General features: G+C 42.1%; 1 protein-coding gene across 4 annotated transcripts in view; it reads right to left on the bottom strand.

Moving 5' to 3' along the window:
• The window catches only part of IL34 (interleukin 34), a 134,945-nt gene that overhangs the window by 67,364 nt on the left and 40,490 nt on the right, over positions 1-27,091 (bottom strand). For all 4 annotated transcript variants that reach the window (XM_033943368.1, XM_033943365.1, XM_033943366.1 and 1 more), the window contains exon 2: positions 8,288-8,690. In XM_033943368.1, the coding sequence (XP_033799259.1) occupies positions 8,288-8,327 (40 nt within the window). In that variant the 5' untranslated portion in view covers positions 8,328-8,690. The remainder of the gene's footprint in view (positions 1-8,287; positions 8,691-27,091) is intronic.

Here is a 27,091-nt window from a genome sequence, read left to right as displayed (position 1 = left end):
GGGGCGCAAGTCTCAGACTGCAAGTACCTTCTTTCTCAGGGATCAGTAATTGTAAGTGTAGCATTAACACGCAAGGGATACTCTGAGATGGTCATTACTACTCTACTCAGAATCAAAAAGCCTATGACAGGCTCGGCTTATGCTAAGGCATAGGAAACATTTCAGTTCTGGTGCATAAAAGAGAACAAGGAGCTATTCTCTGCTCCAATCTTGGTGGTGTTAGCTTTCCTCCAGGCTGGCCTTGACAAGGGTCTTACAGTGGCATCCCTCAGACTCTTGTTTCAGGACTCTAGAGCATAATGCTTTGTTGGCGTCTCACCCAGACATAGCCAGATTCCTAAAGGGGGTGCTGAGGCCCAGGCCCTCAGTAAAACACCTGTTTCCTTCATGGAACCTTAACATGGTTTTGCCTCTCAAGTGTTGTGTTTAAGATCTTGGATAGTAACATAGTAAATGACGGCAGATAAAGACCCGAGTGGTCCATCCAGTCTGCCCAACCATACATGCTCCATAAATTAATTTAGTTTAAATGGTCCCTTTTCTCAGATATTTCTGGGCCAGAAACCCAGAGCCCTGCCCAGTAGTGTGCTTAGGTTCCATCTACTGGAGTCTCCATCAAAGCTCATATCAGCCCATCTTAACCATCCCAGCCATCAAAACCCTCCACAGCCAGTCCTCAACTGAATGTCCATATACGGGACACAGGCCGTGCAAGCTTGTCCAGTACTGGCCTTAGTTCCTTCAATGTATACCCATTATTTTCTGATTAGAGATCCTCTGTGTTCATCCCATGCTTGTTTGAACTCTGTCACCGTTTTCTGGTTTAATAGGACAGAGTCAGAATGGATTCAGCCAAGGGAGGTTGTACCTCACCAATATGCTTGATTTCTTTGAAGGTGTGAACAAACATGTGGATAAAGGTCAGCTGGTTGATGCAGAGTATCTAAATTTTCAAAAAGCTTTTGACAGAGTTCCTCATGAGAGATCCTGAGAAAATTAAAAAGGCATGGGATAGGAGACAATGTTCTATTGTGGATTAGGAATTGGTTATTGTACAGAAAATAGAGGGTGGGGTTAAATGGCCATTTTTCTTATTGGAGGAGGGTAAATAGTGGAGTGCCACAGGGATCTATACAGGGACCGGTGCTATTTAACATATTTATAAACGATCTTGAAATTGGGATGACAAATGGGGTGACTACAATTTGTATAAGAACTATCCAAAGAAGGGTAGAGTAGAAAATCACACGATAAACAATATTATTATTATTGCTGGATATGAGTTCTAACTGTGCCTGTGATTCCGAATCGATTAAAAAAAACTCTCCTTCTGATATTCCTGATGTTTAGGGAGGAATTGATCAATGCTCTGTAGTAATAAATGAGTGGAGTTCTCTTCCAGGGTGGGTTCAGCAGAAATTGGCCCGATATGTGTGTCGGACCATGCACTTATTTGGGTGGTCCTCAGGGATCCTGAGGTACACACTGTCTGACCTCCTTAGCGGTTCCCTAGGGCTCTATATTTTGACGCGTTTTCAGGATCATCTTTGAGTGAAATGGAAAGATTTTGCCATGCTTAATCAGGAGCATGCTTCCATGTCTGTTCTTTTCTGGGACATGGCAGTTCTGCAGGGGGAGATAATTTCTTATACTGCTCACCATAGAAAGGCGGCCCTGGCGGAGATCAAGAGGTGGGAGGAGGTAGTTCATACAACTTGGAGGCAGTATGGTCAACATCCCTTGGCCTCTACTAAAGAGGCTTGGCTTCATTCACAGATCACATTGAACCAATTGCTCCATGCTCAAGTGAAAAAATCTAAGGTCTACAATAACTTTCAATTGTACAAACATGCTAATAAACCGGGAAGTTTAATGGCCTTCTTGCCTGCATTTGGCTGGCATTGTTTGATATTCTTGTTTTGAGGTTCTGTTGTCATCAATAAAAATTGTTTAAACTAAATGAGGGGAGTTTTTTTTCTTGACCTATGACTGTTAACTGTAGGTACATTCACAATTGTAGTACTTGTTATATTGGAGGTTCCCTAGCCAAGTGTGAGATTTTTTTTCTCCACTTATATGACAATATACTCTGGGATTGATTTTGTTTTCCCTCCTTAACATTGGAAGAGAGTAGATTTCAACTGTTTATTGTGTGACTAAAATTTGCAAATGACACAAAACTATTCAAAGTTGTCACACATGAGGACAGTGAAAAATTACAGGAAGACCTTAGGAAATTGGAAGACTGGGCAATGGCAGATGAAATTTAATGTGGACAAATGCAAAGTGATGCACATCGTGAAGAATAATCCAAATCATAGTTACCATATACTAGGGTCCACCTTAGAAGGCAGCACCCATGAAAATGATCTGGTTGTCATTATAGACACTATGTGAAATCTTCTGCCCAGTGTGTGGCTGAGCAAAAAATAGCAACAGGATGCTAGGAATTATTAGGAGAGGGATGGTAAATAAGACCAAGAATATTATAATACCTATGTATGTATCACTTCATGATGTGCCACACAGTTCTGGTCGTGTCTCAAAAGATATAGCAGAATTAAAAAAGGTTCAATGAAAAGTAACCATGGTGATTAAGGGGATGAAATACTAAACAGGATAAGACTCTTCAGCTTGGAAAAGAGATGGAAGAGGGGAATATGATTGAGATCTGAAAAATCTTGAGTGGCGTAGAACAGATAAAAGTGAACTGATTTTTCACCCTTTCAAAAAGTACAAAAACTAGAGAACACAATGAAATTACATGGTATTTCTTTTAAAACAAATAGGAGGAAATATTTTTTTACTTGAAGAATAGTTCAATTCTGGAACTCGTTGCAAGAGGATGTGGTTACAGTGGTTAGCGTTGTTGGGTTTAAAAAATGATTGGACAAGTTCCTGGAGGAAAAGTCCATAGTCCCTCATGAAAGCAACTACTTGCCCTGGATCAGTAGCATGGAATGTTGCTACTATTTGGGTTTCTGCCAGGTACTATAACCTGGATTGACCACTGTTGGAAACAGAAAACTGGGCTAGCTGGACCACTGGTCTGACCCAGTATGGCTGTTCTTATGTTTTTACCACTGAGGGCAAGAATACATTTAAGTTGCTGATGTTTGTTTTAAGATTCTTTATGGCCAAGCTCTAGATCAGGGGTGTTCAACCTTTTGGTTTCCCTGGGCCGTATTGACCGCAAAAAAGTTTTCTGGGGCCGCACAAACACTAACACTAATCAATGAGCCAACAAAGGGTTGAGCAGGTCCCAAATTTGCAATCACTAATATAGAAGATGTACGTATCTAATAATAAACCTTCATTAAAGGGACACTGTGGAGAGGAACCCAAAAAAGCAGTAATACTTACCCTGACTGAGTGATCCTGCACATGCACTGCTGACAGTGGGAGCAGCCACAGGCTTCCGCATCCCCACTCTGATGAGCAGGGAAGTGCGCTCCTGGTTCTCCCATGGTTCCATCTCTCCTCCTCTATCTCCATGGTCCAACAATTTGCTCCCTCTCTTTTCTGGTTTTTTTCTTCCCTCCCCCCCTTGATGCTGAACAATGAAATGAAGGAAAAAAAGGGAGACATGCTGCATCTCTCTGCCTTCCATCCACAGGCCTAACATTTCTCCCTCCCTCCCATCCCCAGATCCAACTTCTCTCCCTTTTTCTTCCTAACTGTCCCCCATCCCATCTTTCCCCCTGCCTGCCTGCCTAATCTAATCTAATCTAAACCTTAAGTTTATATACCGCATTATCTCCATGAGTATGGAGCTCGACACGGTTTACAAGAACTTAAAATAGTGGGTAGAGAAGAAAAAGGATTACATGAACTTATGTGTAGAAGGGGGGAGAGAAAGGGGGGAAGGATAGAGCTACAATTTGCTGACAAGCCAGGTTTTCAGTTGTTTGCGGAATAACTGAAGGGAGCTCAGGTTCCGCAGCGGGGTGGTGAGGTCGTTCCAAAGACCTGTGATTTTGAAGAGAAGAGATTTTCCCAGTTTGCCTGCATAGTGGATGCCGCGTGGAGAGGGGAAGGCTAGTTTAAGCCTTTGGGCAGTTCTGGAGGAGTCGGGACTGGAGGAGTTGAAAGACAGTGGGATAAGAGGAGGGAGGATTTCGTGAATGATCTTGAAAGCCAGGCAGGAAAATTTGAAATGGATTCTGGAGATTATTGGGAGCCAGTGAAGTTTGGCAAGGAGTGGGGAGGCATGGTCAGATTTGCATTTTGAGAAGATCAGTTTGGCTGCCTCCCTTCTCCAGGTCCACCATTTCTTTCTTTCTCTTCCCAACAGTTCTCCCTTCAAGTATCTCTTTCTCTCTTCCTCCACACTACCCCAGGTCTAATTTCTCTCCCTTCAGACCATTGCCTACCATCTCTCTCTGTCCTCTGTTTCTGGTCCCATAAACTTTCCCCTCCACGCCCATTCTGGTACTTCTTTTAATACCCTACCACTCAAAAAAACCCATCTCTGAACAAATCCCCCTTGCTTTAATCATCTTATCCTCACTCTCTTCTTTCTAGACAGAATCTGTCCTCTCTCTGTCTTCCATGCAGCATCATCCCCTTCCATTTCTCTGTCTGCTCTCTCCCCGTTCCTTATATCTTCCCTCTTTCTATGCTCCTTCCATAAACTGTCTATCCTGTGCCCCTTCTCTCCTTTGTATATGATTCATTTCAGCTTTACCCCCTCTCCATTTTTCTCTCTCCATCCCTCCCCTATGCTTTGACATCTCTTTCTTCTCCTTTCCTTTCCTCCCCCCATGCCCTGGTACCTCCTCTCTGGCACCTCTTCTCCCTCTGGTCTGGCATTTGTCTTCTTAGTTTCCCTTCCCTCCCGCCCATGCCCTGGCAACTCTCCTCTCCTTCCAACTCCTCCTTCCCCTCCATTATCTGGCATCCCCTCTCATTCCTTTCTCTCCTTCCTTCCTTCCTTTCCCCTGGCCTGGCATCTGTCTCCTTCCCTCCCCTCCCATGCCCTGGCATCTCACCCTCCCATGGACTTGACATCTCTCATTCCTCTCCCTTTTCCTTCTCCCCAGGATCTGGCTGAAGTTACAGGCAGCACTGAACTTGCAGCTCTTGGAGCAAAAGCCCTGCCTGCAGCGTTTGCTCAAAGTCGCGAGCAGCGTTTACCATGCGCCTCCTGTGGCTGATCTGGAAGCGTTCCCTCTGATGTCGCATCATCAGAGGGAACACTTCCGGGTCAGCCGTAAGAGCACATAGGATCCGCTGCTCGTGGCTTTAAGCAAACGCTGCAGCAAGATGGAGGAGGGAGCCGGTAGAGGAAAACACCCTATCGTGAGCAGGGCCGCACAGAATTTTTCACGAGGAAAACACCGCATCATGAGCAGGGCCGCATAGAATTCTTCACGGAGCAGCATGCGGCCCGCAGGCCGCGGGTTGGACACCCCTGCTCTAGATTAGTGTTCTTCAACCACCGGTCCATGGACCGGTGCCGGTCCACAGAAATTTCCTGCTGGTCCACAGGGCTGGTATGTGCAACAGGCCCAAAACTGTGTTCTTCAACTGCCAGTCTGCGGTGCAATCGATGCGTTGTTAATAAGATTATATTGTGTGTATATATGAAAAATGAACGGAAAAAATAGTGTTACAATTAGGACTATGGGGGCAGGGTCTGGGGTGGAGATTGGGTAATGTACAGGGTCTGGCCCACTAGTTAGCCCAGTATTCTTCAACCGCCGGTCTGCAGACCAATATCGGTCCACAAAATAATTCTTTTATTTCTGCCGGTCCATAGGTGTAAAAAGGTTGAAGAACACTGCTCTAGATTATCTTAACAACACGATTTCTTTGTATTCAGCTTCAAAGAATTAAGGTCTAGGCAGGAAATCAAACTGAATATACTGTACAGTCTGTATCAACTTGTTGAAAACTGGTTACTAAGTGGCGAACTCTAATTGGGTGTGTTCTCGAGTTATGGAATAAATTGCCATGTTAATTTTTATCATGCATTTAGAAGGGCAGGTAAAGGTTATCTCTTTGCTTTATACATAACAGGTAATTAGATCAGAGTCTTATGTTTAGAAATTCTAGTTTCTAATTAATTACTTTTTGTAACATGGGGGTTTGTCCCCAAATCTGTTCTTATTTTCTGATCTGCCTTGGTAAAGCAGTATAGAAACATTCACATTAGATTAGAATGGAAAAACAAAACATAAATTTACATAAAAATATATAAAACTGAAATCAAAATTAGAATTACTGATACTTGTCATTTCTATAGTGCTACTAGATGCATGCAGTGCTATATGTAGTATATGCAGGTATTTTCTCTATCCCTAATGGCCTCACAATCTAAGGTGGTGAGGGGGGAGGGGGAGGGGAACTGATGCAATGGAGTATTAGGTGACTTGCCCAGGATCACAAGAAGCTGCAGCAGGAATTGTACCCATTTTCTCAGGATCTCAGCTTGCTGCATTAACCTTTAGGCTACTCCTTCACTCCATTAAACACATGCTATATGAACATATGCTTAGGAACACCAAATTATAAATATAAACTACAGTAGTACCTTGGATTACGAGTATAATCCATTCCAGGAGCATGCTCGTAATCCAAAATGCTCGTTTATCAAAGCGAGTTTCCCCATAGGAAATAATGGAAACTCGCTTTGATGCGTTCCCCCCCCCCCCCCCCCGAGACCTGGCATTGCTCCCCTCGAAGGCCCCCCCTGCTATCAGGCACCCCCCCCTGCGATCCGGCACCCCCTTGCCTCGAACCGGCACCCCCCCCACCATGATCAGACCCCACCCCCGACACGATCCGACCCCCCCCCCGACACGATTGGGCACCCCCCCGACATGATCCGACAACCCCCCCCGACACAATTGGGCACCCCCCCCGCCGCTTCTTACCCTCATCTGGGCACTCTAGAAGATCGGACTCCTCGTCTGCTGGGCCTTGAGCATCTGAGCATGCTCAAGGCCTGCGAGTTCACGTTCACGTTCAGAACGTGAACTCGCAGGCCTTGAGCATGCTCAGATGCTCAAGGCCCAGCAGACAAGGGCCGATCTTCAAGAGTGCCCAGATGAGGGTAAGAAGCGGCGGGGGGAGTGCCCAATTGTGTCGGGGGGGGGTGTCGGATCGTGTCGGGGGGGGTGCCCAATCGTGGCGGGGGGGTCGGATCGTGGCGGGGGGGTGCCCAATCGTGTCAGGGGGGTCAGATCGTGGCGGGGGGGGGGGTACCGGCTCGAGGCAGGGGGGTGCCGGATTGCAGGGGGGGGGTTGCTCGTACATCAAGCCATGCTCGGTTTCCGAGGCACCGATTTTGCAAATGTTTTCCTCGTCTTGCAAAACACTCGCAAACCGGTGCACTCGTAAACCAAGGTACCACTGTATATGCATTTAGCAATAAGACCGAGATATTTCTGGCCAAGGTGATGCAGCCATGGATAGGCTTCAAATCCATAGATACAATACTGGATGATCACAGAAGGCACTTAAAATGTAAAAGGCATAGCTGACCATTTTACAGAAGCCTTATTGTTTCACCAAAAAAATTAAGATCTGGTTGTTTAATATGGCATTTCTTGAATGTAGATGGAGAACAAACTGCAAAGAAGCAATGAACAAAACTCAAGTAGCAATGCTCAGTTTTTCTTTTATCCTTTAATTATATGGGTTTTTAAAAATTTTATATTTTATTATTGAACTGATTTGTTTAATGATTTTATTATAAACTGCTATGGTTTGTTTTTGTGAAGAGCAATGCATTAAATCAGAATGAACAGATAAATAAAATGTAATAATGAAAAAATATTGTTCTAAAGTCAGCTACTAATGGAAACTAGTTGCCAAGCCAATTTAATCGTTGAGCAGGACATCAGTCATTGAATTTCTGCCCCAAAGGCTTCTTGACATTTTTAACTATGACAAAATATAAGATCTGCCTCATTAATTGAGAACAATCCCTTTCTGTTTTTTTAGCTGAACCCAAATATAAGAAGATAAAGGAATGGTGGTGGCATTCAACCCTACTGGGAACACAACCTTTTAGATCTTGACCAAACCGAGAAGATTAAGCCTCTTATAAAAATAAACAAGGAAAATAAAATTAAAATGTGGTAGGTAAAAGTTTCTCCAGCAGATTGCCTGCTTCTGTGCTTGCAGGGTAGAAAGTTAAAGAAATGTAAAAAAAACCACTGAGTTAAAGGAATATTTCATATTGATATACTCCAGTAAACAAGCTTTACGGCAGGAATTTTTTTTTTTTTTACTGCTGAAAAAATAAAGTTTTAATATAAGCAATTCTGATTTTACTTACAGAACAGCATCTTGATAGCCATCCTTGTCTGAGATGTCATGGCTTTCCTTTATACTCCCTGCCCATGAAGTCAAAACCATGTCCCAGTTTATAATGTTGACAATTTTATCAAAGGTAAAAATGTGAAAGAGGGTTCTTCAAGAGCTGCCAGATACTCTCAGGGCAGGATCTGTGACCCCAGATATCCCTTCAGAGCCTCAACAAGGGATGACCTCATCTGTAAAATGCAAATTCCGTGACTGAGCTATTGCCCGCTTTGTCTGATGTGGTGCACAACAAGCAGACACTTTTAATAACTTCCTGCTTCCATCATACACTGCCAGCAGAGAAGGAGACAAACCAGTTTGACTGTGTTTCTTTGTTTTCTTTCATTCTTTAAGTATTCTGGTGCAACTCACTAATTCTGCAAATAGAAAAAAAGAGGGAGAAAACCAGTATATTAAAAAGATATCATGGCATTCAAATGCCAGGGCATGCCACCCAGGATATCAACAATATCTTCAAAACAACTTCCCATGCCTGCATAAACTACAATTATAGTTAACTGTTATTATTTGTAAGAATAAGACCTTCAGGTAGTGCTTATGTGACTGCTCTATGACATCTAAGTCAGATCACTGAGCCAAAAGTCTATGAAGCCAGATCTGCTCAATGACACAAGAGGTTCATAACATAGGTACATATACGAGTGAAGCTAAACATTTAGGGGCCAATATTCACCTGGTCAGAAAGCCTATAAGTAAACTGAGCAGTCTTGGATCCTCAGACAATTCACAGATTTTGAAACTGATAAACTGAGAGACAGAAGATAGTTGTAAATGGAATTCAAGTAAAGACAAGGAAAAACGCTATCAGTGGAATGCTTGAATGATCATCCTGAAGCTTGTTTTGATGAATATATACACTTGTTTTTGCAGGCAAAACTACTCTAATATCCTTACAGATGATACTAGCATCCTCAGTGAGTAGTATAAATCATTTATAAGCTCATATGAGTGTAATTTCACCTACTGTTTTCCTATTTTATAAAGAATTCAAATGGAACACAAAAAATCGTCAGTCTAGAACAGCGGTCTCAAACTCAAACCCTTTGCAGGCAGTGGCGTACCTAGGGGGGGGGGGCGGTCCGCCCCAAGTGCAAGGCCCGAGGGGGTGTACAGCTGGCCACTTACCGGGGAATAGGCTGCCACCGAGGAAAGGCTGCCATTGCCGTCATCAGAAAGAAGCCGGCGCCGAATTCTCCCTCCCTGCTTCTCTTCCCCGAGCCGAGCAACTCTAGCCGTCCGACGTCAATTCTGACGTCGGAGAGGATGTTCTGGGCCAGCCAATTGCTGCCTGGCTGGCCCGGAACATCCTCTCCGACGTTAGAATTGACTTCGGGCAGCCAGAGTTGGTCGGCCGGCGGGAAAAGAAGGAGGGCGAATTCGGCGCTGGCCTGTTTCCGATGGCCAGTGGCAGCCTTTCCCCGGCGGTGGTGGCATCATGGTGGTGGTAGTGGCGGTGGCATGGGGGTGGGAAGGGAGAAAGAAAGAAAGGGGGGGAGCCAGGGAACCAGAAAGAAAGCAAGGGGTGGGGACAGGGATCCAGAAAGAAAGAAAGGGGGCAGGGTGAAAGATAGAAAAAAATGGGGCATAGGGAAAGAGAGAGAAAGAAAGGGGAGCATGGAGAGAGAAAGAAAGAAGGGGGCAGGGTGAAAGAAAGAAATGGGGCACGGAGAGAGAGAGAAAGACAGACATACAGAAAGAAAGGGGGCATGGAGAGAGAAAGAAAGAAGGGGACAGGATGAAACAAAGAAAAAGTTGGGGGAGGGAATGAGGTCTGGAGGAGAGGAAGCATACAGGAGGCTGAAAGAAGGGAAGAAATATTGGATGCACAGTCAGAAGAAGAAAGTGCAACCAGAGACTGATGAAATTACCAAACAAAGGTAGGAAAAATTATTTTATTTTCAATTTAGTGATCAAAATGTGTCCGTTTTGAGAATTTATATATGCTGTCTATATTTTGCACTATGGACCCCTTTTACTAAACAGCAATAGCAGTTTTTAGCGCAGGGAGCAGCATGGGGCATTCAGCGCAGCTCCCTGTGCTAAAAAATGCTATCGCGGTTTAATAAAAAGGGAGGGGGTATATTTGTCTATTTTTGTATAGTTGTTACTGAGGTGACATTGCATAAAGTCATCTGCCTTGACCTCTTTGAAAACCCACGGAATATAAATGATAATTAACATTTTCTCTGCGTATAATGTGCTTTTAAAATTTTATTGTTGGTAGATCATTTTGACTTGGCCACGAAGGTAACGGGGAGGGAGGGGAGCTGCTGAAAGACATCTAGTAATCCTTCAGGCTTGACTGCAGGGAATTATTTTTGTAAAATCATGTTTTGTTATGTGACTGGCATTATTTAGACTTTAATTTCTATGAATGAATAGAATGAAAATGATATAAAATTACTTGCTTGTTTTTATGTGTGTGCGCTGAAGGGAAGTGGAGAGAGAGTGGGCTGAGGACGCTGAAGGGAAATGGGGAAGAGAGAGTGGGGAGAAGACGCTGATTTATAAATTGACAATTGTACAGAATATTGTTTCTTTTTATACTTTAATATAATAAGTTCAATATAAAACAATTCAAGGCTTGTGTGGATGGAACCAGGTGGTTTGTGGGGATGAGGACCGAGCTTACGGGGATTAGTCCAATAAAATGGTATTTTCATATTTCTCATTATTTGTTTTATTTTTATTTGTTAATTTGTAAAGTGGTGATTGTTATGTATCAGTTTTTCAAATTTACATCTACTGTCTTTATATTTTGCACAGTATTAGAGGACATGTATTACTGTTTTTGTGGTGTTGTGGTGTTGCATTGTATGCAGAGTTTGGTTTCTTGGCAGTTCAGTTTAACTTTTGTCTACATATTTCTATTTTTAGTTTGTGATTATTCCATATTGGGCAAAGGTGTATCTGTCTGTGTGTATAAAAGGGACATGGCTTTCTGATAGCATCGACTGTACTGGATCAATTGACTGTGCAGGATCTGGTTTGTTTAGTTTTACAATGTATGTGTTGGTGTTTTAGTGCTCACTGCAGTGTTTAAGATGCTGCCTTTTCCTAGGTACACTCTTGTTGTGTGATATGTAGATTGTTACTAAAAATCATATTTTTCATATAGATGGGGGGGGGGGGTGTCAAAAATGATGGGCCCCAGGTGTCACATATGCTAGGTACGCCACAGTTTGCAGGGCTACATTTTGGATTTGTAGGCACTTGGAGGGCAGCAGAAAAAAATAGTTAATGTCTTATTAAAGAAATGGTCTAATAGACTTTTAAAATAACTCACTCTGTCTCAGGCACTGAATTAACAATGAATGTCAATAAACTGTGAAAGGGGGGATCCTCAGTGTGAAGGCTCAGCGAAGGGAGAAAAATCTCCAACGCTCACATGCTCGGGTGAAGGTCTAATAACCTCCACCTGCACACCATCATCGGATCCCTCCCGTGTGCACAAACCAACCAAATAGTTAAGTGAGCAAATTATAAGTGATAATAGTAAATCACATTTTCACAGTGCCAAAAAAGAAAACAACCAGAGTGAGGTACTCTGAAAGCTTCTCCTCCTCCCCTTGCTGGCTTGTGTGCTTCTGTTGCCGCTCATTTCTGAATGATTGCTGTCCGTTCAACCCTACAGGTTCCTGAGGAAGGGACCCAGAGTCTCTGAAACCGGGCTGGTAGAACCTGACTTTGGCATTGGGTTTTGTTGCCCTGCCATTGTTTTCATCTTCAGACTATGTCTGCAAGCTAAGTCTCCTTTATTTTTCCTGGGAGTCGGCTAGGCGACTTTCAAAGTACCTCACTCTGGTTGTTTTCTTTTTTGGCACTGTGAAAATGTGATTTATTATTATCACTTATAATTTGCTCACTTGATTATTTGGTTGGTTTGTGCACACGGGAGGGACCCGATGATGGTGTGCAGGTGTGAGCGTTGGAGATTTTTTTCCCTTCGCTGAGCCTTCACACTGAGAATCCCCCCTTTCACAGTTTATTGACATTCATTGTTAATTCAGTGCCTGAGACAAAGTGAGTTATTTTGAAAGTCTATTAGACCTTTTTGCTGCTGTTTGTGGCTTTTATTTAGTATCTTTTGCAGCTTTTTTGAATTTTTTGGAGTTGTTTTGCTTATTAAAGAAACTTTGCATGAGGTAAAACTCATTATAGTAACTATGAAGAGTTTTATCTTATGCAAAGTTGTCATATAGTTGTAATATAGTTCATAAATCTTTTCTTAATTGCTTCTGATAATTTCAGCTATACACAGCTGAAAGCAGTGCAATATGTAGAAAGTGAAAAACTATCAAGGTATCAACTGGAAGAGACAAGATTTTGGACCAACTATTTTGAGGTCCTCGGTATTATAAAGATTGATTCTTTTTGGAAAACTTGTGCCTTAAGTGTCCGGCGGTTGCGTCTGCAACTACCTTCAGCTCTCACCACCTCCAGCACCGGACGCTCGCAGAAGCTGCAGTGCCTCCAATGGTTACCTTTCGTTCTGGAACGATGCCCGTCTCACTGCTGTAACCTCACACAAGCGTTTTCCTGCGATTGGACTCCACCTCACAATCGTGTAGATGCAGGAAAGCGCTTGCCTGAGGTTACAGCGACCACCGGACACTTAAGGCACAAGTTTTCCATAAAGAATCAAAAGAACATAAGCAATGCCTCACCTGGGTCAGACCTGAGGTCCATCGTGCCCAGCAGTCCGCTTACGCAGCGGTCCAACAGGTCCAGGACCTGTGCAGTAATCCTCTATCTATATCCATCTATCCCCTTTTCCAGCAGGAAATTGTCCAATCCTTTCTTGAACCCCTGCCCTATTACGCTTTCTGGAAGTGCATTCCAGGTGTCCACCACACGTTGGGTAAAGAAGAACTTCCTAGCATTTGTTTTGAATCTGTCCCCTTTCAACTTTTCTGAATGCCCTCTTGTTCTTTTATTTTTTGAAAGTTTGAAAAATCTGTCCCTCTCTACTCTCTCTATGCCCTTCATTCTTCATTCTTTATAATACCAAGGGCCTCAAAATAGTACCTGGCGGGCCGTGAGTTTGAGACCACTGGTCTACAACAGTAAATAACAAACTGTGTGCTACAGCACTCTAGTGTACCATGGCGAGATTCCAGTTTTGTGTCGCGAGAGGTATTCTGTACATGAGTCAGCCGGCACCTTTCCTCCTCTCTGCTTTCCCTCCCCTCCCCCAGGCATAGTAATTTCAGGATTAGAAGTTCGAGGGATTTCTTTTTGTGTTTAAATCTTCATTGATTTTCAAACTTTGATAGTGCATTACAATTGGTAAATCATAAATACTGCATAGAACATACTAATAACTATACAATTACTACATTAAACAGTCATTTACTCCCATCCTCATCTTAATTATTAATACAATAATACATATGATGTGATTTCAATATTAAAATTAAATAATTTAACTCCTCGACATAAATTTCCCTCCCCCCACCCACCAACCCTCCCTGGCCTGGATGTGTAAAGAAATCTAATGAAAAGGGAAGAAACATGACCCTTACTGTAATGCAACAAAAGTAGTCAATGGACTCCATAAATCATTAAAGGACTTACTAGTCCCCAAACGTTCCGCCATCATTCTTTCATACTTATATGTGGTATACACATTTACCCACCAAAAAGTGTAATTAATCCTGTCATGGTTCTTCCAATTATGTGTGATCAGTTGAACAGCTATTCCTGTCTTGATCAGTAAAAGGAGACTTTTATACTTATCTAAAGTAGGCTTAACATGTAATAATGTACCACAAATTACAGCTTCATAGGTTAAGGGAATAGATGACTCAAAAATAAGATTTATTTGTCTCCAAATTGACTTCCAGAAACTAAGTATCAATGGACAAAAATATAACAGATGATCCATAGTCCCTATATTAATACGACAATGCCAGCATCTATTAGATTTAGAATTATCTATTTTTTGTAATCGAACTGGGGTCCAAAAAATCCTATGTAATAAAAATAACCATGTTTGTCTCATAGATGCTGATGCTATACATTTCAACCTCCAAATCCAAATTCGTGGCCAACGAGACACAGAAATATATTGTTTTCTCTCGATGCTCCAAATATCTCTAAGACTATTTTTTGGCTTCTTATTTAAAAATTCAGAAATCAATTTGTACCACTGGTAGCAAAGGATCTGCAAGCTGTAATAAGTTTTTAAGTTTTTCCTTTCAGGGAACCCACTCTGAATAGCTTGCTTCAACTGCAACCACCTATACTGTTGAGACTTTAGAATGCCAAATGATTGTTGCAGCCATGAAAAATCAAGCAGTTTCTCATTAGATATAACATCATCCAATGTCCGAATACCTGCCTGCATCCAATTCTTCCAGGCGATCCCAGCACCGCCTACTTGAATCTTGGAGATATGGCAACGAAGACAGAGGGGCTGGAATCGCTATGGGTCAAATTACCGAGAAACAAGGGTGCGGCCATAAAACTGGGGCTGTACTATCGACCACCTGGCATGCCAGAGGGAGTCGGACATGACTTGGAAGCGGAATTGAGACAGGAGTGCAGGACTGGAAGTGTAACAGTGATGGGGGACTTCAACTACCCGGGGATAGATTGGAGTACGGGTCACTCCAACTGCACTAGGGAGACAGGATTTGTAGAAGCTGTGAAAGACTAGTCAAAGAACCGACGCGAGGGGGTGCTACTCTTGACCTCATCCTAAACGGATTAGGGGGGCCAGCGAGAGGGGTAGAAGTGGGAGGACCACTAGGCAACAGTGATCACAACATGATTAGATTCACACTAGAAAGAGGGACACCCGTGGTTAGGAGGACTGCAACAACTGCGCTGAACTTCAAGAAAGGGAACTATGCTGCTATGAGGGAAATGGTGGGGAGGAAGCTCAGAAACATCTTTAGGATGGAGACTGTGGGAAGCGCCTGGACCCTATTCAGGGACACCCTGCAGAAAGCACAGAGAATGTACGTCCCCAATATCAGGAAAGGCTGCAAGAACAAACGATCAAAGGACCCGGTTTGGATGTCAACAGAAGTAAAAAGGGCGATAAAGGACAAAAAAGTATCTTTCCGGAGGTGGAAAAAGGACCCAACAGAGGAAAATCACCAGACGCATAGGAAATGCCAAAAGGAATGCCACCGAGAGGTAAAAAAAGCAAAGGGGAAATACGAAGAGGGGCTGGCCAGGGAGACAAAAAACTTCAAGGCATTCTTCAGTTACGTTAAGGGAAAGCGACCAGCGAGAGAGGAGGTGGGGCCGTTGGACGATGGGGACAGGAAGGGAGTGATTAAGGAGGATAAAGAGGTAGCTGAGAGGTTGAACACGTTCTTCTCGTCGGTTTTCACGAGCGAAGACACAACTAATATACCAGACTCAGAGGAGCTCATGAGTGGGGAACAGGCTGAAAAATTAGAGCACATAGAGGTAAGTAAGGAGGATGTCCTCAAACAGATAGATAGATTAAAATGTGGCAAATCACCGGGCCCGGACGGGATCCACCCAAGGGTTCTGAAGGAACTAAGACAGGAAATAGCGGGCACAATCCAACATGTTTGCAACCTATCCTTGAAAACTGGTGAGGTACCAGAGGACTGGAAAGTGGCAAATGTCACACCTATCTTCAAGAAGGGATCGAGGGGTGACCCCGGGAACTACAGGCCGGTGAGCCTGACTTCAATTATAGGGAAGATGGTGGAAGCTATGATCAAGGACGGCATTTGCGAGCACATCGAGAGGAATGGCCTACTGAGAACAAGCCAGCACGGATTCTGCAAGGGAAGATCATGCCTAACGAACCTTCTGTACTTCTTTGAGGGAATAAGCAGTCGGGTGGACAATGGGGAGCCCATAGACATCATTTACCTCGATTTTCAAAAGGCTTTCGACAAGGTGCCACATGAAAGGCTACTTAAGAAGCTGTGGAGCCACGGGGTGGGAGGGGATGTGCACAGATGGATCAAGCACTGGTTGTCAGGTAGACTGCAGAGGGTCGGAGTAAAGGGTCAATATTCTGACTGGCGGGGAGTCACGAGCGGTGTGCCACAGGGATCGGTGCTGGGGCCGTTACTCTTTAATATATTCATCAATGACCTGGAAAGGGAGGTAAAGTGTGAGGTTATAAAATTCACAGACGATACCAAACTGTGCGGCAGAGTTAGGACCAGGGAGGAGTGTGAGGACCTGCAAAGGGACCTGGACAAGCTGGAAGACTGGGCAAACAAATGGCAAATGCGCTTCAACGTGGACAAATGCAAGGTCATGCATATAGGGAAAAAGAACCCGTTGTTCAGCTACAAATTGGGGGGGTATTGTTGGGAGACAGCAGACTCGAGAGAGACTTGGGTGTGCTGGTGGATGCATCACTGAAGCCATCTGCACAGTGCGCGGCAGCCTCGAAAAAAGCCAACAGGATGCTGGGCATCATAAAGAAGGGCATAACAACCAGAACACAGGAAGTCATCATGCCACTGTATCGAGCGATGGTGCGCCCACATCTGGAATACTGCGTTCAGTATTGGTCGCCGCACCTCAAGAAGGACATGGCGGTACTTGAAAGAGTCCAAAGGAGAGCAACGAGAATGGTAAGAGGGCTGGAACACTGCCCATACGCCGAGAGGCTGGATAGGCTGGGGCTCTTCTCTCTGGAGAAAAGGAGGCTCAGGGGAGATATGATAGAAACCTTCAAGATCATGAGGGGCATAGAGAGGGTGGATAGGGACAGATTCTTCAGACTGAAGGGGACAGCTAATACGAGGGGGCATTCTGAGAAACTGAAGGGAGATAGGTTCAAAACAAACGCAAGGAAGTTTTTTTTCACCCAGAGGGTCGTGGACACTTGGAATGCATTACCGGAGGAAGTGATCAGGCAGAGTACGGTCCAGGGATTCAAACAGGGATTGGACGGATTCCTGAGGGATAAAGGGATCATGGGATACTGAAGGAGGAGCTGGGATGTAACACAAGTATAGAAAGTTAACCAGGTAATGAGTAAAAACCAACCAGGTCGTGCATGTGAAAGACCGGAGGGCTAGGGCTTCGATAGGAAGGCAGGACTTAAATGGGAAGCCAAGGTGGCAAGGGAGCCCCTTCTGATGATTCTGACAGGTCGTGACCTGTTTGGGCCGCCGCGGGAGCGGACTGCTGGGCAGGATGGACCTGTGGTCTGACCCGGCGGAGGCACTGCTTATGTTCTTATGTTCTTATTAACCATAAGGACTGCAAAATAGATTTCATTATAGGAACATCTGTTAGTTTATCAATAAATTTAATTGTTTTCCATGTATCCAATAAAATTATGTTTCCATAGCATATCTAGGTAGTCTGATACTTAATACATGAGATAGTTGCATAGGAGACATAATTTTCCATTCTAGATATAGCCAGTCTGGAAGATGCTCTATGAGCTCAGGGAGGATCCAATACATTCCCTGCCGCATTATATAGGCTTGATGATACCTATAAAAATTGGGAAAATTTACCCTACCCTCCACAATTGGTTTTTATAAAGATACTAGAGCAATGCTCGCATTTTTCCCAAGCCAAATAAATTTTGTCAGAATACTATTTAATTTTTTATAAAAGGACCCCGGAAAAAAAACTGGAAACCTACCCATTTGGTAACAAACCACAGGCAAAATCATCATCTTAACAGTTTGTACTCTCCCCCACCAAGACAGATGTAATGGATTCCAATGCTCACACATTTCTGTGACCTTCTGCAATAAAGATTTTTCATTTACTTTCATTGTTTCATGATTCAAACTTTGTATAGCTCCCCTGCTGCTAGATTGTATATTAATAATAATTTTTCAGAGCGTTTCTGTTTGCAGCGGGGTGTTAGACAAGGATGTCCTTTGTCTCCTTTGCTTTTTGATATTGTACTGGAACCCTTGTTATTGGCTATTCAACAGGCAGAGGAGATCCAGGGTATTCCTTACGCAGGTCGGGAATACAAGGTCTCTGCTTATGCAGATGACATATTGCTTCATTTGAGGAATCCTAGAACAACAATTCCACATTTACTGGAATTTATTGAGAAATTTGGGAAATTTTCAGGATATAAGATAAATTGGAGTAAATCAGAGATGCTTCCGCTTAATGTACATTGTACAAAAGTTTTATTTGATTCATTCCCCTTTCTTTGGAAGGAAGAAGGGATAAAATATCTAGGTATTTGGATAAAAAGTATGCTGGAAGTTAGAGGGATTTCAATGAAAGAACTACAAGCAGCGTTGAAGTCCCTTAGAGTTGGATCCGCTCCAGGTGGTGATGGTTTCACTCTAGAGCAGGGGTGTCCAACCTTTTGGCTTCCCTGGGCCGCATTGGCCGAAAAAAATGTTTCTGGGGCCGCACAAACGCTGCAGCAAGACAGAGGAGGGGGCTGACAAGACGATAAACACCCGGGAGCAACAGAGGAAAACATTGCGTCGCCCTGTACCGAGGCCGCACAAAATACTTCATGGGGCCGCATGGGGCCCTCGGACTGCAGGTTGAACACCCCTGCTCTAGAGTTTTATAAGTCATTTCAAATTATCCTATTACCTCATCTATAAATTTATATCAGGTTCAGACATGTGGCTTTCTTTGACAAATTTTCTTGAATTATTTTGCTCTACTCTTTAAATCTTGGATCCAATTATTGAGGACTAGTGTATGATCAAATGAGTTTATATTATGTACTTTTATTTTTTAGTTTAACTGTGTTTTTCAATTTTGAAAAATTTAAGTTAATTTGATTTTTGATCGTACTTTTCTGTACAAGATGTTTAAGCTTGGTAATATTATAAAACTATAAATAAATAAATAATAATAATAAAAAAGTTTATATCAGGTTCAACTGACTAAAGGTTGCGTTACAGGTACTATGGCAGAATCTTTAACTATAGTTTTGCCGAAGCCAAATAAAGATCCTACGTTGGTTTCAAACTACAGACCTATTTCTTTGATTAATGTAGATAGAAAACTTCTGGCTAAGTTATTGGCTTTACGCTTGGCCAAGGCTCTCCCTTATATTATTGTATGCACCAAACAGGGTTCGTTGCTCAAAGGCATTCTTCAAACAACACCAGACTGGCTTTCCGCATGTTAAATTTAACAAAAGCCATGGAAGATCCGGCCTTCTCTGTATCCTTGGATGCAGAGAAGGCCTTTGATCGTGTGGAGTGGACCTTCATGTATCAAGCAATGGATTAGTTTGGTATTGGCTCCGGATTTATACAAATGATTCAAACCTTGTATAGTTCCTCTTCTGCCAGATTATATATTAATAATACTTTTTCAGAGCGTTTTCGTCTGGAGAGAGTAGTTAGACAAGGGTGTCCGTTATCTCCTTTGCTTTTTGACATTGTTCTGGAACCCTTGCTACTGGCTATTCAACAGGCAAAGGAGATTCAGGTTATTCCTTATGCAGGTCGGGAATATAAGGTCTCTGCATATGCAGATTATATTTTGCTTCATTTGAGGAATCCTGAAACTTCCATCCCGCATTTACTGGATTTGATTGATCAATTTTGGCAAATTTTCAGGATATAAAATAAATTGGAGTAAATCGGAGGTTCTTCCGCTAAACGTACACTGTCCAAAAGGATTATTTGACACATTCTCTTTTCTTTGGAAGGAAGAGGATATAAAATATTTAGGTATTTGGATTCAGCAAATGTTGGAAGAGACGATGAAAGTAAATGAAAAATCTTTACTGCTGAAGGTTACAGAAATGTGTGAGCAATGGAACCCTTTACATTTGTCTTGGTGGGGGAGAGTCCAAATTGTTAAGATGATGATTTTGCCTGTGGTTTGCTACCAAATGGGTATGTTGCCAGTGTTTCTTCAGGGGTCCTTTTACAAGAAATTGAATAGTATTCTTACCAAATTTATTTGGCTGGGTAAAACTGCGAGAATTGCTTTAGTATCTTTACAAAAACCAATTGCGGCGAGGGGGGGGAATTTTCCCAATTTTTATAGGTACCATTATGCATATATAGGGCTCCTTTTACAAAGGTGCGCAAGCGTTTTTAGTGCACATACCGGATTAGCGTGCGCTATAGTGCAAGCTACCCGAAAAACTACCACATGCTCAAAAGGAGGCGGTAGTGGCTAGCGTGCGTGGCAATTTAGTGCGTGCTATCCTGTGCATTAAGGCCCTAACGCACCTTTGTAAAAGGAGCCCATAATGCATCAGGGTATGTATTGGATCCTCCCTGAACTCATGGAAAATCTCCCAGACTGGTTATGGTTGGAATGGCAACTCCTGTCTCTATTGAGATTGGGTCACATTTTGAGTATCATGTTACCTAGGTTATATAAGGACAATAGAATTTTATTAGACACTTGGCTGACATTAAAATTTGTTAATAATTTAACACCTATTACAATTCATAAATCTATGGGTCAGTCCCTTTGGTTGAATTCCAAGATTCAAATTGTCGGGTTTAAGGTCATCTGGAAGCATTGGATGAAGCTGGGCATACGTACTCTGGATGATGTAATATCAGATAGAAAACTGCTTGACTTTTCACAACTGCAACAAATATTTGGTATTGCTAAGTCTCAATTCTATAAGTGGTTGCAGTTGAAGCAAGCCATTCAGAAGGGGTTCCCTGATTGGCAAAATCTAAAAAATCAGTATAGCTTGCCAGTCCTATGCTTCCAGACAGATTTCCTGGGACATCAGACCTCTCAGTGGTATAAATTAATATCTGAATTTTTGAATAAGAAACCACAAATGGGTCTTCGTGACATTTGGAGTATTGAGATAAAGCAGCAAATTTTGGAGATCCATTTGGGATCAAGTGAATGAAGTATTGGAAAATCCTGTGGCACTGACATACGATACCGTGCTATTTGGCACATTAATGAGGGCTAAATGTCAAATATCTTCCCGTAATAATAAACTTCTCTTTATTATGACAGGGGTTGCCATACAACTTATTTTGAGAAACTGGAAAAACTGGGATCGGTTAAATTATACTTTTTGGTGGGAATCTCTATGCCATACTTTTAAAATGGAACGTATGATGGCCATACAACAGAGACATTATAGGAAATGTATGGATGTTTGGGAGCCATTGACAAAATTCTGTAAGGAATAATTGTTGATTTTGCCCTTGGATCATACACGTCCTGGGTGGGTGTTAGGAAGGTGGGGTGCAATTTGAGTGCAATTGTTGGATATGTAGAAGGGGGGGATGATATATGTTTTTGTCATAAAATATTATTTGAAAGTGTAAAGTGTCATAAAGTGTAAAATGTCTGTATAATATGTTGCACTTATTTTTGGCTTTAAAATGAATAAAGATATTTAAAAAAACAAAAAAAAAGTTAGAGGGATTTCCAAAATTCAGCAGTTTGTCTGGGTTTTAGAAGTCCCCAAGCTCTGGGCCCGCTTCTGGAGGGTCAACGCGCAGATTTGGCCCTGGGTTACAATGCACTGCAGTAAAATTTTGTGACCATAATATGGGTCTTTTAACCATTCAAAATTGAGTGCTCTGAGAGGAATATTGGCGGATTCTTGCTCCTGACACATACATAGTAACATAGATAGATTATTGGTATCTATGGGCAGAGGCTGTAGAATTGAAATTCCCAACAATAACAATGCATTTAAGCACTCTAGAAGATCAGATGTTCCTTCTCTGTATAATCTATCATCTTCCTCAGCCCCAGAGGAATGGCTTCCCTCTGCTCCCCCTCTTCAGCCCCATGATGCTCCCCTTACTGAGGCTTTATCTGATAAGGTGTTGCACCCAGCAATGTCTGGGGAGCCGCTGATATCTTCTCCAATCTCTTCATGTACCCATCACCAGTGTTCAGCAGCAGCTACCTCTGAGGTTACTGCCTACCCTTACATCCATGTGCCTTTCATCCCACAAAGTATCCAGGCCTGGCAACAAACCACGCCAAAGTTTAGGAAAAACACAGAACCAATCCTTAGAAAGCTCTGAGCTATTATTACCACCACCACCCCAAGTGGGTAAATATGAATCAGTTATTAGATGTCCTGCTCACATCTGCAGAAAAATTAGAAATTATTAATCAAGGTAGTCAGTGGCAGCAAGAAAATGCAGGTCAGCAAATAGTCTGGCCTCTGAGTGATCCAGGCTGGAACATAAATGAGGATGCTAAATATTTTAAACTGAGCTTGTGAGACCCTGTTAAAAGGAATGAAAAGGACTGCCTCTAAAACTATTGACTGGTTAAAAGTACAGAGCAGGGTCCCACTCAATACCCACAGGATTTCTTCAGCAGACTTTAAAAGATTATTGAACAAAACGGTGCAGATTTGGTATGGATCTCCCAGCAAATTAAGCAGTGTTAGCCTCTACTTTTGTGGGTCAGTCAGCTCTAGATATAAAGAAATACAATCCACACTGGAAAACAAAAACTATTTAACAGCTGCTTGATCTTGCTGTGCATGCTTTTGACTGCCACCCAGAGATACAAAAAAGCAGAGAAGTTTAATCAACAGGAAGCTAAGTTTCTGGCAGCTGCCCCAACTACGGTACTCAGTTCCAACCAGCTGCTAGTTGTAAAGCAAATCAGGGCAGAGGTCTTCAAGGGCGCCTGCCCTGTAAACCAAATTTTGCCAGACCCTGAATGAAAATAGCCCTGTAGATAATGACAGTTGACATTATTGTACACAACCTGAACACTGGAAAAATGAATGCTCTGTATATCCTAAAGGAGGCCCCCATGTCAATTTACAAATTATCCTCAGGGCACTCTGCACAGTTATGCATAAGTTTCAAGTTTCAAGTTTAATATATCTCTTGATTGATCGCTTAGTCAAATTTCAAAGCGATGAACAATTTAAAATACATTCATTAAAAAATACAAAATAAACAATACAATACAAACTTTAAATAGTAACATTGGGTTAAAAACTAAGACATCATTTAAGGAACATAGGGAAGGAAGGGATAGCAAAATACAACTAGGAATAGTAAAGCAATACAATGGAAAAGTACAATAGGAAGACAAATTAAAACATAGTTTAATAATATATAATCTGTGGCCTAAGGGTTACTAAAAGCATCTTTAAAAAGAAAGGTTTTTAAATTACTTTTAAATTTTCCTAGGTCTTGCTCCATACGTAAATAAATTGGGAGGGAATTCCATGTCTGTGGGGCGGTCACAGAAAAGATGAACTGCCGTCTAGTATTAATGATCTTAAGCGATGGAATGGTTAAAAGATGTTCATTGGATAACTTTGGGCATGATTTCTTTGACAGTTTACAATGACTAGAGACAGAATCTGAATACAAGGGAGTGCTGAAAAGTTCTCAGCCCAACCAACTTCCTAAATTCTGAATGTTATTTTACCACTGTAGCTGAAAAGACATGTTTTATTTTGCAAAGTGCAAATTTGCAGAATCATAATGCTGTTTTTGACATGTCAACAAAAAGTGTGGAATTTTCAAGTGTGGATCGGTGAGCTATCATGAAGTTCCTATCCTGCAGAAGAAAACTCCAAAGGAAACCCATTAATGTATAATGCAAACATTGAGTGACAAATGCCCATCATACTCTACAGCACATGTGTCAAACACAAGGCCCACTGGCTGAATCTGGCCCACCAGGCCTTTTTATGCAGCCCACAGTGACTGTGCGCCTGACACTACACCATAGTGAAACCCTCTCCAGGAACCTCCTTGTGTTCCGACTCCCCTACCTACCACCTCCCAATCGCTGAAATTTAAAATCTTCGGGCAGCTGGCGGCGCAACGAAGCCAGCCTCCCAACTTCAGCCTGTCCCAGAAGTGTTCTTTTTACAGAGTCCTGCCTACGTGGGAAGAGGAAGTGCTGCAGAAAGAACACTTCCAGGGCAAGCTGACAGCAGAAGGCTGGCTTCATTGCGTTGTCAGCTGTCTGAAGATTTTAAATTTCAACGGCGAGGAGGTGAGGACTGGGTCAGGTCATACCATAGGATCCAGCTGAGAGGGGAGGTCTGGGGTTGAGAATCAGGGAAGGACATGCTACACGAGCTGTGGGGATGGGGGTTGTGAAAGCAATAAGGACAGATGATGTACAGGCTGGGAGGGGGTTGAGAAGGACAGAGGCTGCACAGAGGGAGGGAAAGAGAGATGCTGCCGGTGGGTGAGGGAAGAGAAAAAGAAAATTCTTGGATATAGGTGTATGGAGTGGGAGGGAAAGAGAGATGGTATACATGAGGAAGAGGGAGAATTGTTGGACATGATAGTGGTGGAGAGGAGGGAGGGTGAAATGTTACACTGGGAGGGAAGAGAGATGACTCAAAGAAGGGAGAGATATCAGATTCCGGAGAAGGGTGATGGAAGGAGAGATGAAAGAGATGTCAGAGCACTGGAATGGGAAGGAGAGAGAGAGAGAGATGTCAGACTGCAAGAAGGAGAGATACCAAACCGCAGAAAGGAGAGGAGAAGAGAGAAATGTTAGACCTCGAGAAGAGGGAGGGAAGGAGAAAGAGATGCCAGACCATGGGAGAGGAGAGAGATTCCAGGCTATGGAAAGGAGAGGAGAAATATGCCAGACCAAATGAGGGGGGAAGGGGTAAGACACAGATGTCTGATCATGGGAGAGGGATGAGATGGTGCACAGGGATGGAGAGGAAGAGTAGACAGAGGGAGGAGATGGCGCACAGCAATGGGTGCGGCAGGGAAAAGATAAGAAGAAATGCTTCTTATGGACAGATGAGAATAGGGGACAAGAAAGATGGTAGAGATGGTAGACATGGATAGATTAGGAAGGGAAGACATGGAAAAGTAGATAGATTTTGAGAAGAAAGCAGAAAAATGGAAAAGTTGAATGCTAAAAGTTAAAGCTAAAGATGGATATATGGCAGAAAGTGAAGGAGAGAAAAACAGCAAATGGATAAAGTTGCCATGGATACACAGTTAAGAGCACAGACAGAAGGAAGTGCAGCCAGAGACTGGGAAAAGATGGTTTGAAAAACAAAATCACAAAAAGGGAGACCCATTGATCCACAGTAAAAACAATCCAAAAGATAAAAACAACAGACTGTGGATGTGGATTTTTGAAAGATGATTTTTATTCGCTCTTCACAATAAAAATATGAATAAAAGTCTGAATAAATAATACATGTATGATTGTCCTGACGGACCCTACACGGTCCGTGTTTCGGCAAAACCGCCTTCTTCAGGAGTCCGGATGATGTAGGGTACAAAGATAAAAATATGAGCAAAACAATGTACATATCTTTGAGCATAAAACCTGAAAATGGCTTGAAACAAGCAGAGTGGTGCGTAAAATCGCATTCAGGCAAGGTCAATCGCTACGTTCGTCCATAGAATTCAGATCCGCCAGTCCAGTTAGTAAAAACCATAAAGCTCCTGGGTATTATTCTAGACGAGAAACTTACATTCCACGATCACATCAGTACAGTTGTAAGGAAATGTTTTTATCACCTCCGTATGTTTGCTCACTTGCAAACTTCTTAGATCAAGCTTCGCGTAACACTCTCTCATTCATTCCTTAGTAATTTCTTTTTTTTTTTTTTTATTTCTTTTTTTTAAAATTCTTTATTCAGTTTCAAAATTACATTAAGTGTTAAATATAATCATACACATTAACAATAAATACATCACTTAAAAACATTCATTGGTACATTACATAAATTTTTATCCCTTCCCCTTTCCCATCCCTCCCAATCTTATATTCCATTATCATATAAAATATGCAATAATAAAATATCCCCCTCCCCACCCCTTAAACTGATAAATATAAGAGAAACAATTTCATTTAATCCTTACAATATTTTGTTAATGGTTTCCACACATCCTGAAATTTTTTAAAATATCCCCGTTGTAATGCAATAAATCTTTCCATTTTATAGATATGGCATAAAGAGTACCACCAAAAGTTATAATTTAATCTCCTCCAATCCTTCCAATTATATGTAATTTGCTGAATGGCAACACCAGTCATTATAAGTAATAATTTATTGTTGTTCGCAGAAATCTGACTTTTTGCTCTCATTTCCAAACCAAATAGCACAGTGTCATAGGATAATGCCACTGGGTTATCTAACAAATTAGTAATTTCTTGCTTAGATTATGGCAACACTCTATTCAAGGGAATTACTAAAAAGGAAACTCAACACCTTCAGATTATTCAGAACACCGCTGTCAAACTTATTTTTAACGCAAAACAATTCAACCACGTAACGCCTTTGATGGTCAAAGCACACTGGTTGCCAATCCTTCACCGTATCACTTACAAAATATTGCTATTAACTTTCAAAACTATACAAACAGGACAGCCTGAATTTATTAATAGATTCCTAACACTCCTTAGTCCACAATGTGCTCTAAGGTCATCCAACCAAAACTTGCTATCAATTCCATCACTAAAAATCATTAACACTATGTGCAATAATATTTTCTCTGTTACTGCCCCCACGCTTTGGAATTCTACACCGGCTTATCTACGAGAAATCCACACGTTAAATAATTTTAAGATCAGCTTAAAAACAATGCTTTTCAAATATGCTTTTACTGTATGATTGACCTTTTAAGGACAATTAATTTGATCATTAGCGCAGAAAAAAGGAAAAATCTTTAGTAATCCTTACCTCTTGTTTTCTCCTTAAATGTCCTTTTCTTTCAATATATTGTAGTTCTACCCTTTTCCCTTTCGTGTAAGTTGGTTTGTGTGTTATTGTACCCATTTTATTGGATATTAATTAGCTTTTAATTTAACTTGTCTGTATTACCATGTTTTTTCTTTTTATTGTAAAGCCACTTTGTAATTTTGAAAAGGCGGG

The sequence above is a fragment of the Geotrypetes seraphini genome, chromosome 4, assembly GCF_902459505.1.
Source record: "Geotrypetes seraphini chromosome 4, aGeoSer1.1, whole genome shotgun sequence".
NCBI classification, from domain to species: domain Eukaryota; kingdom Metazoa; phylum Chordata; class Amphibia; order Gymnophiona; family Dermophiidae; genus Geotrypetes; species Geotrypetes seraphini.
This window is presented reverse-complemented; position numbering and strand designations above follow the sequence as displayed.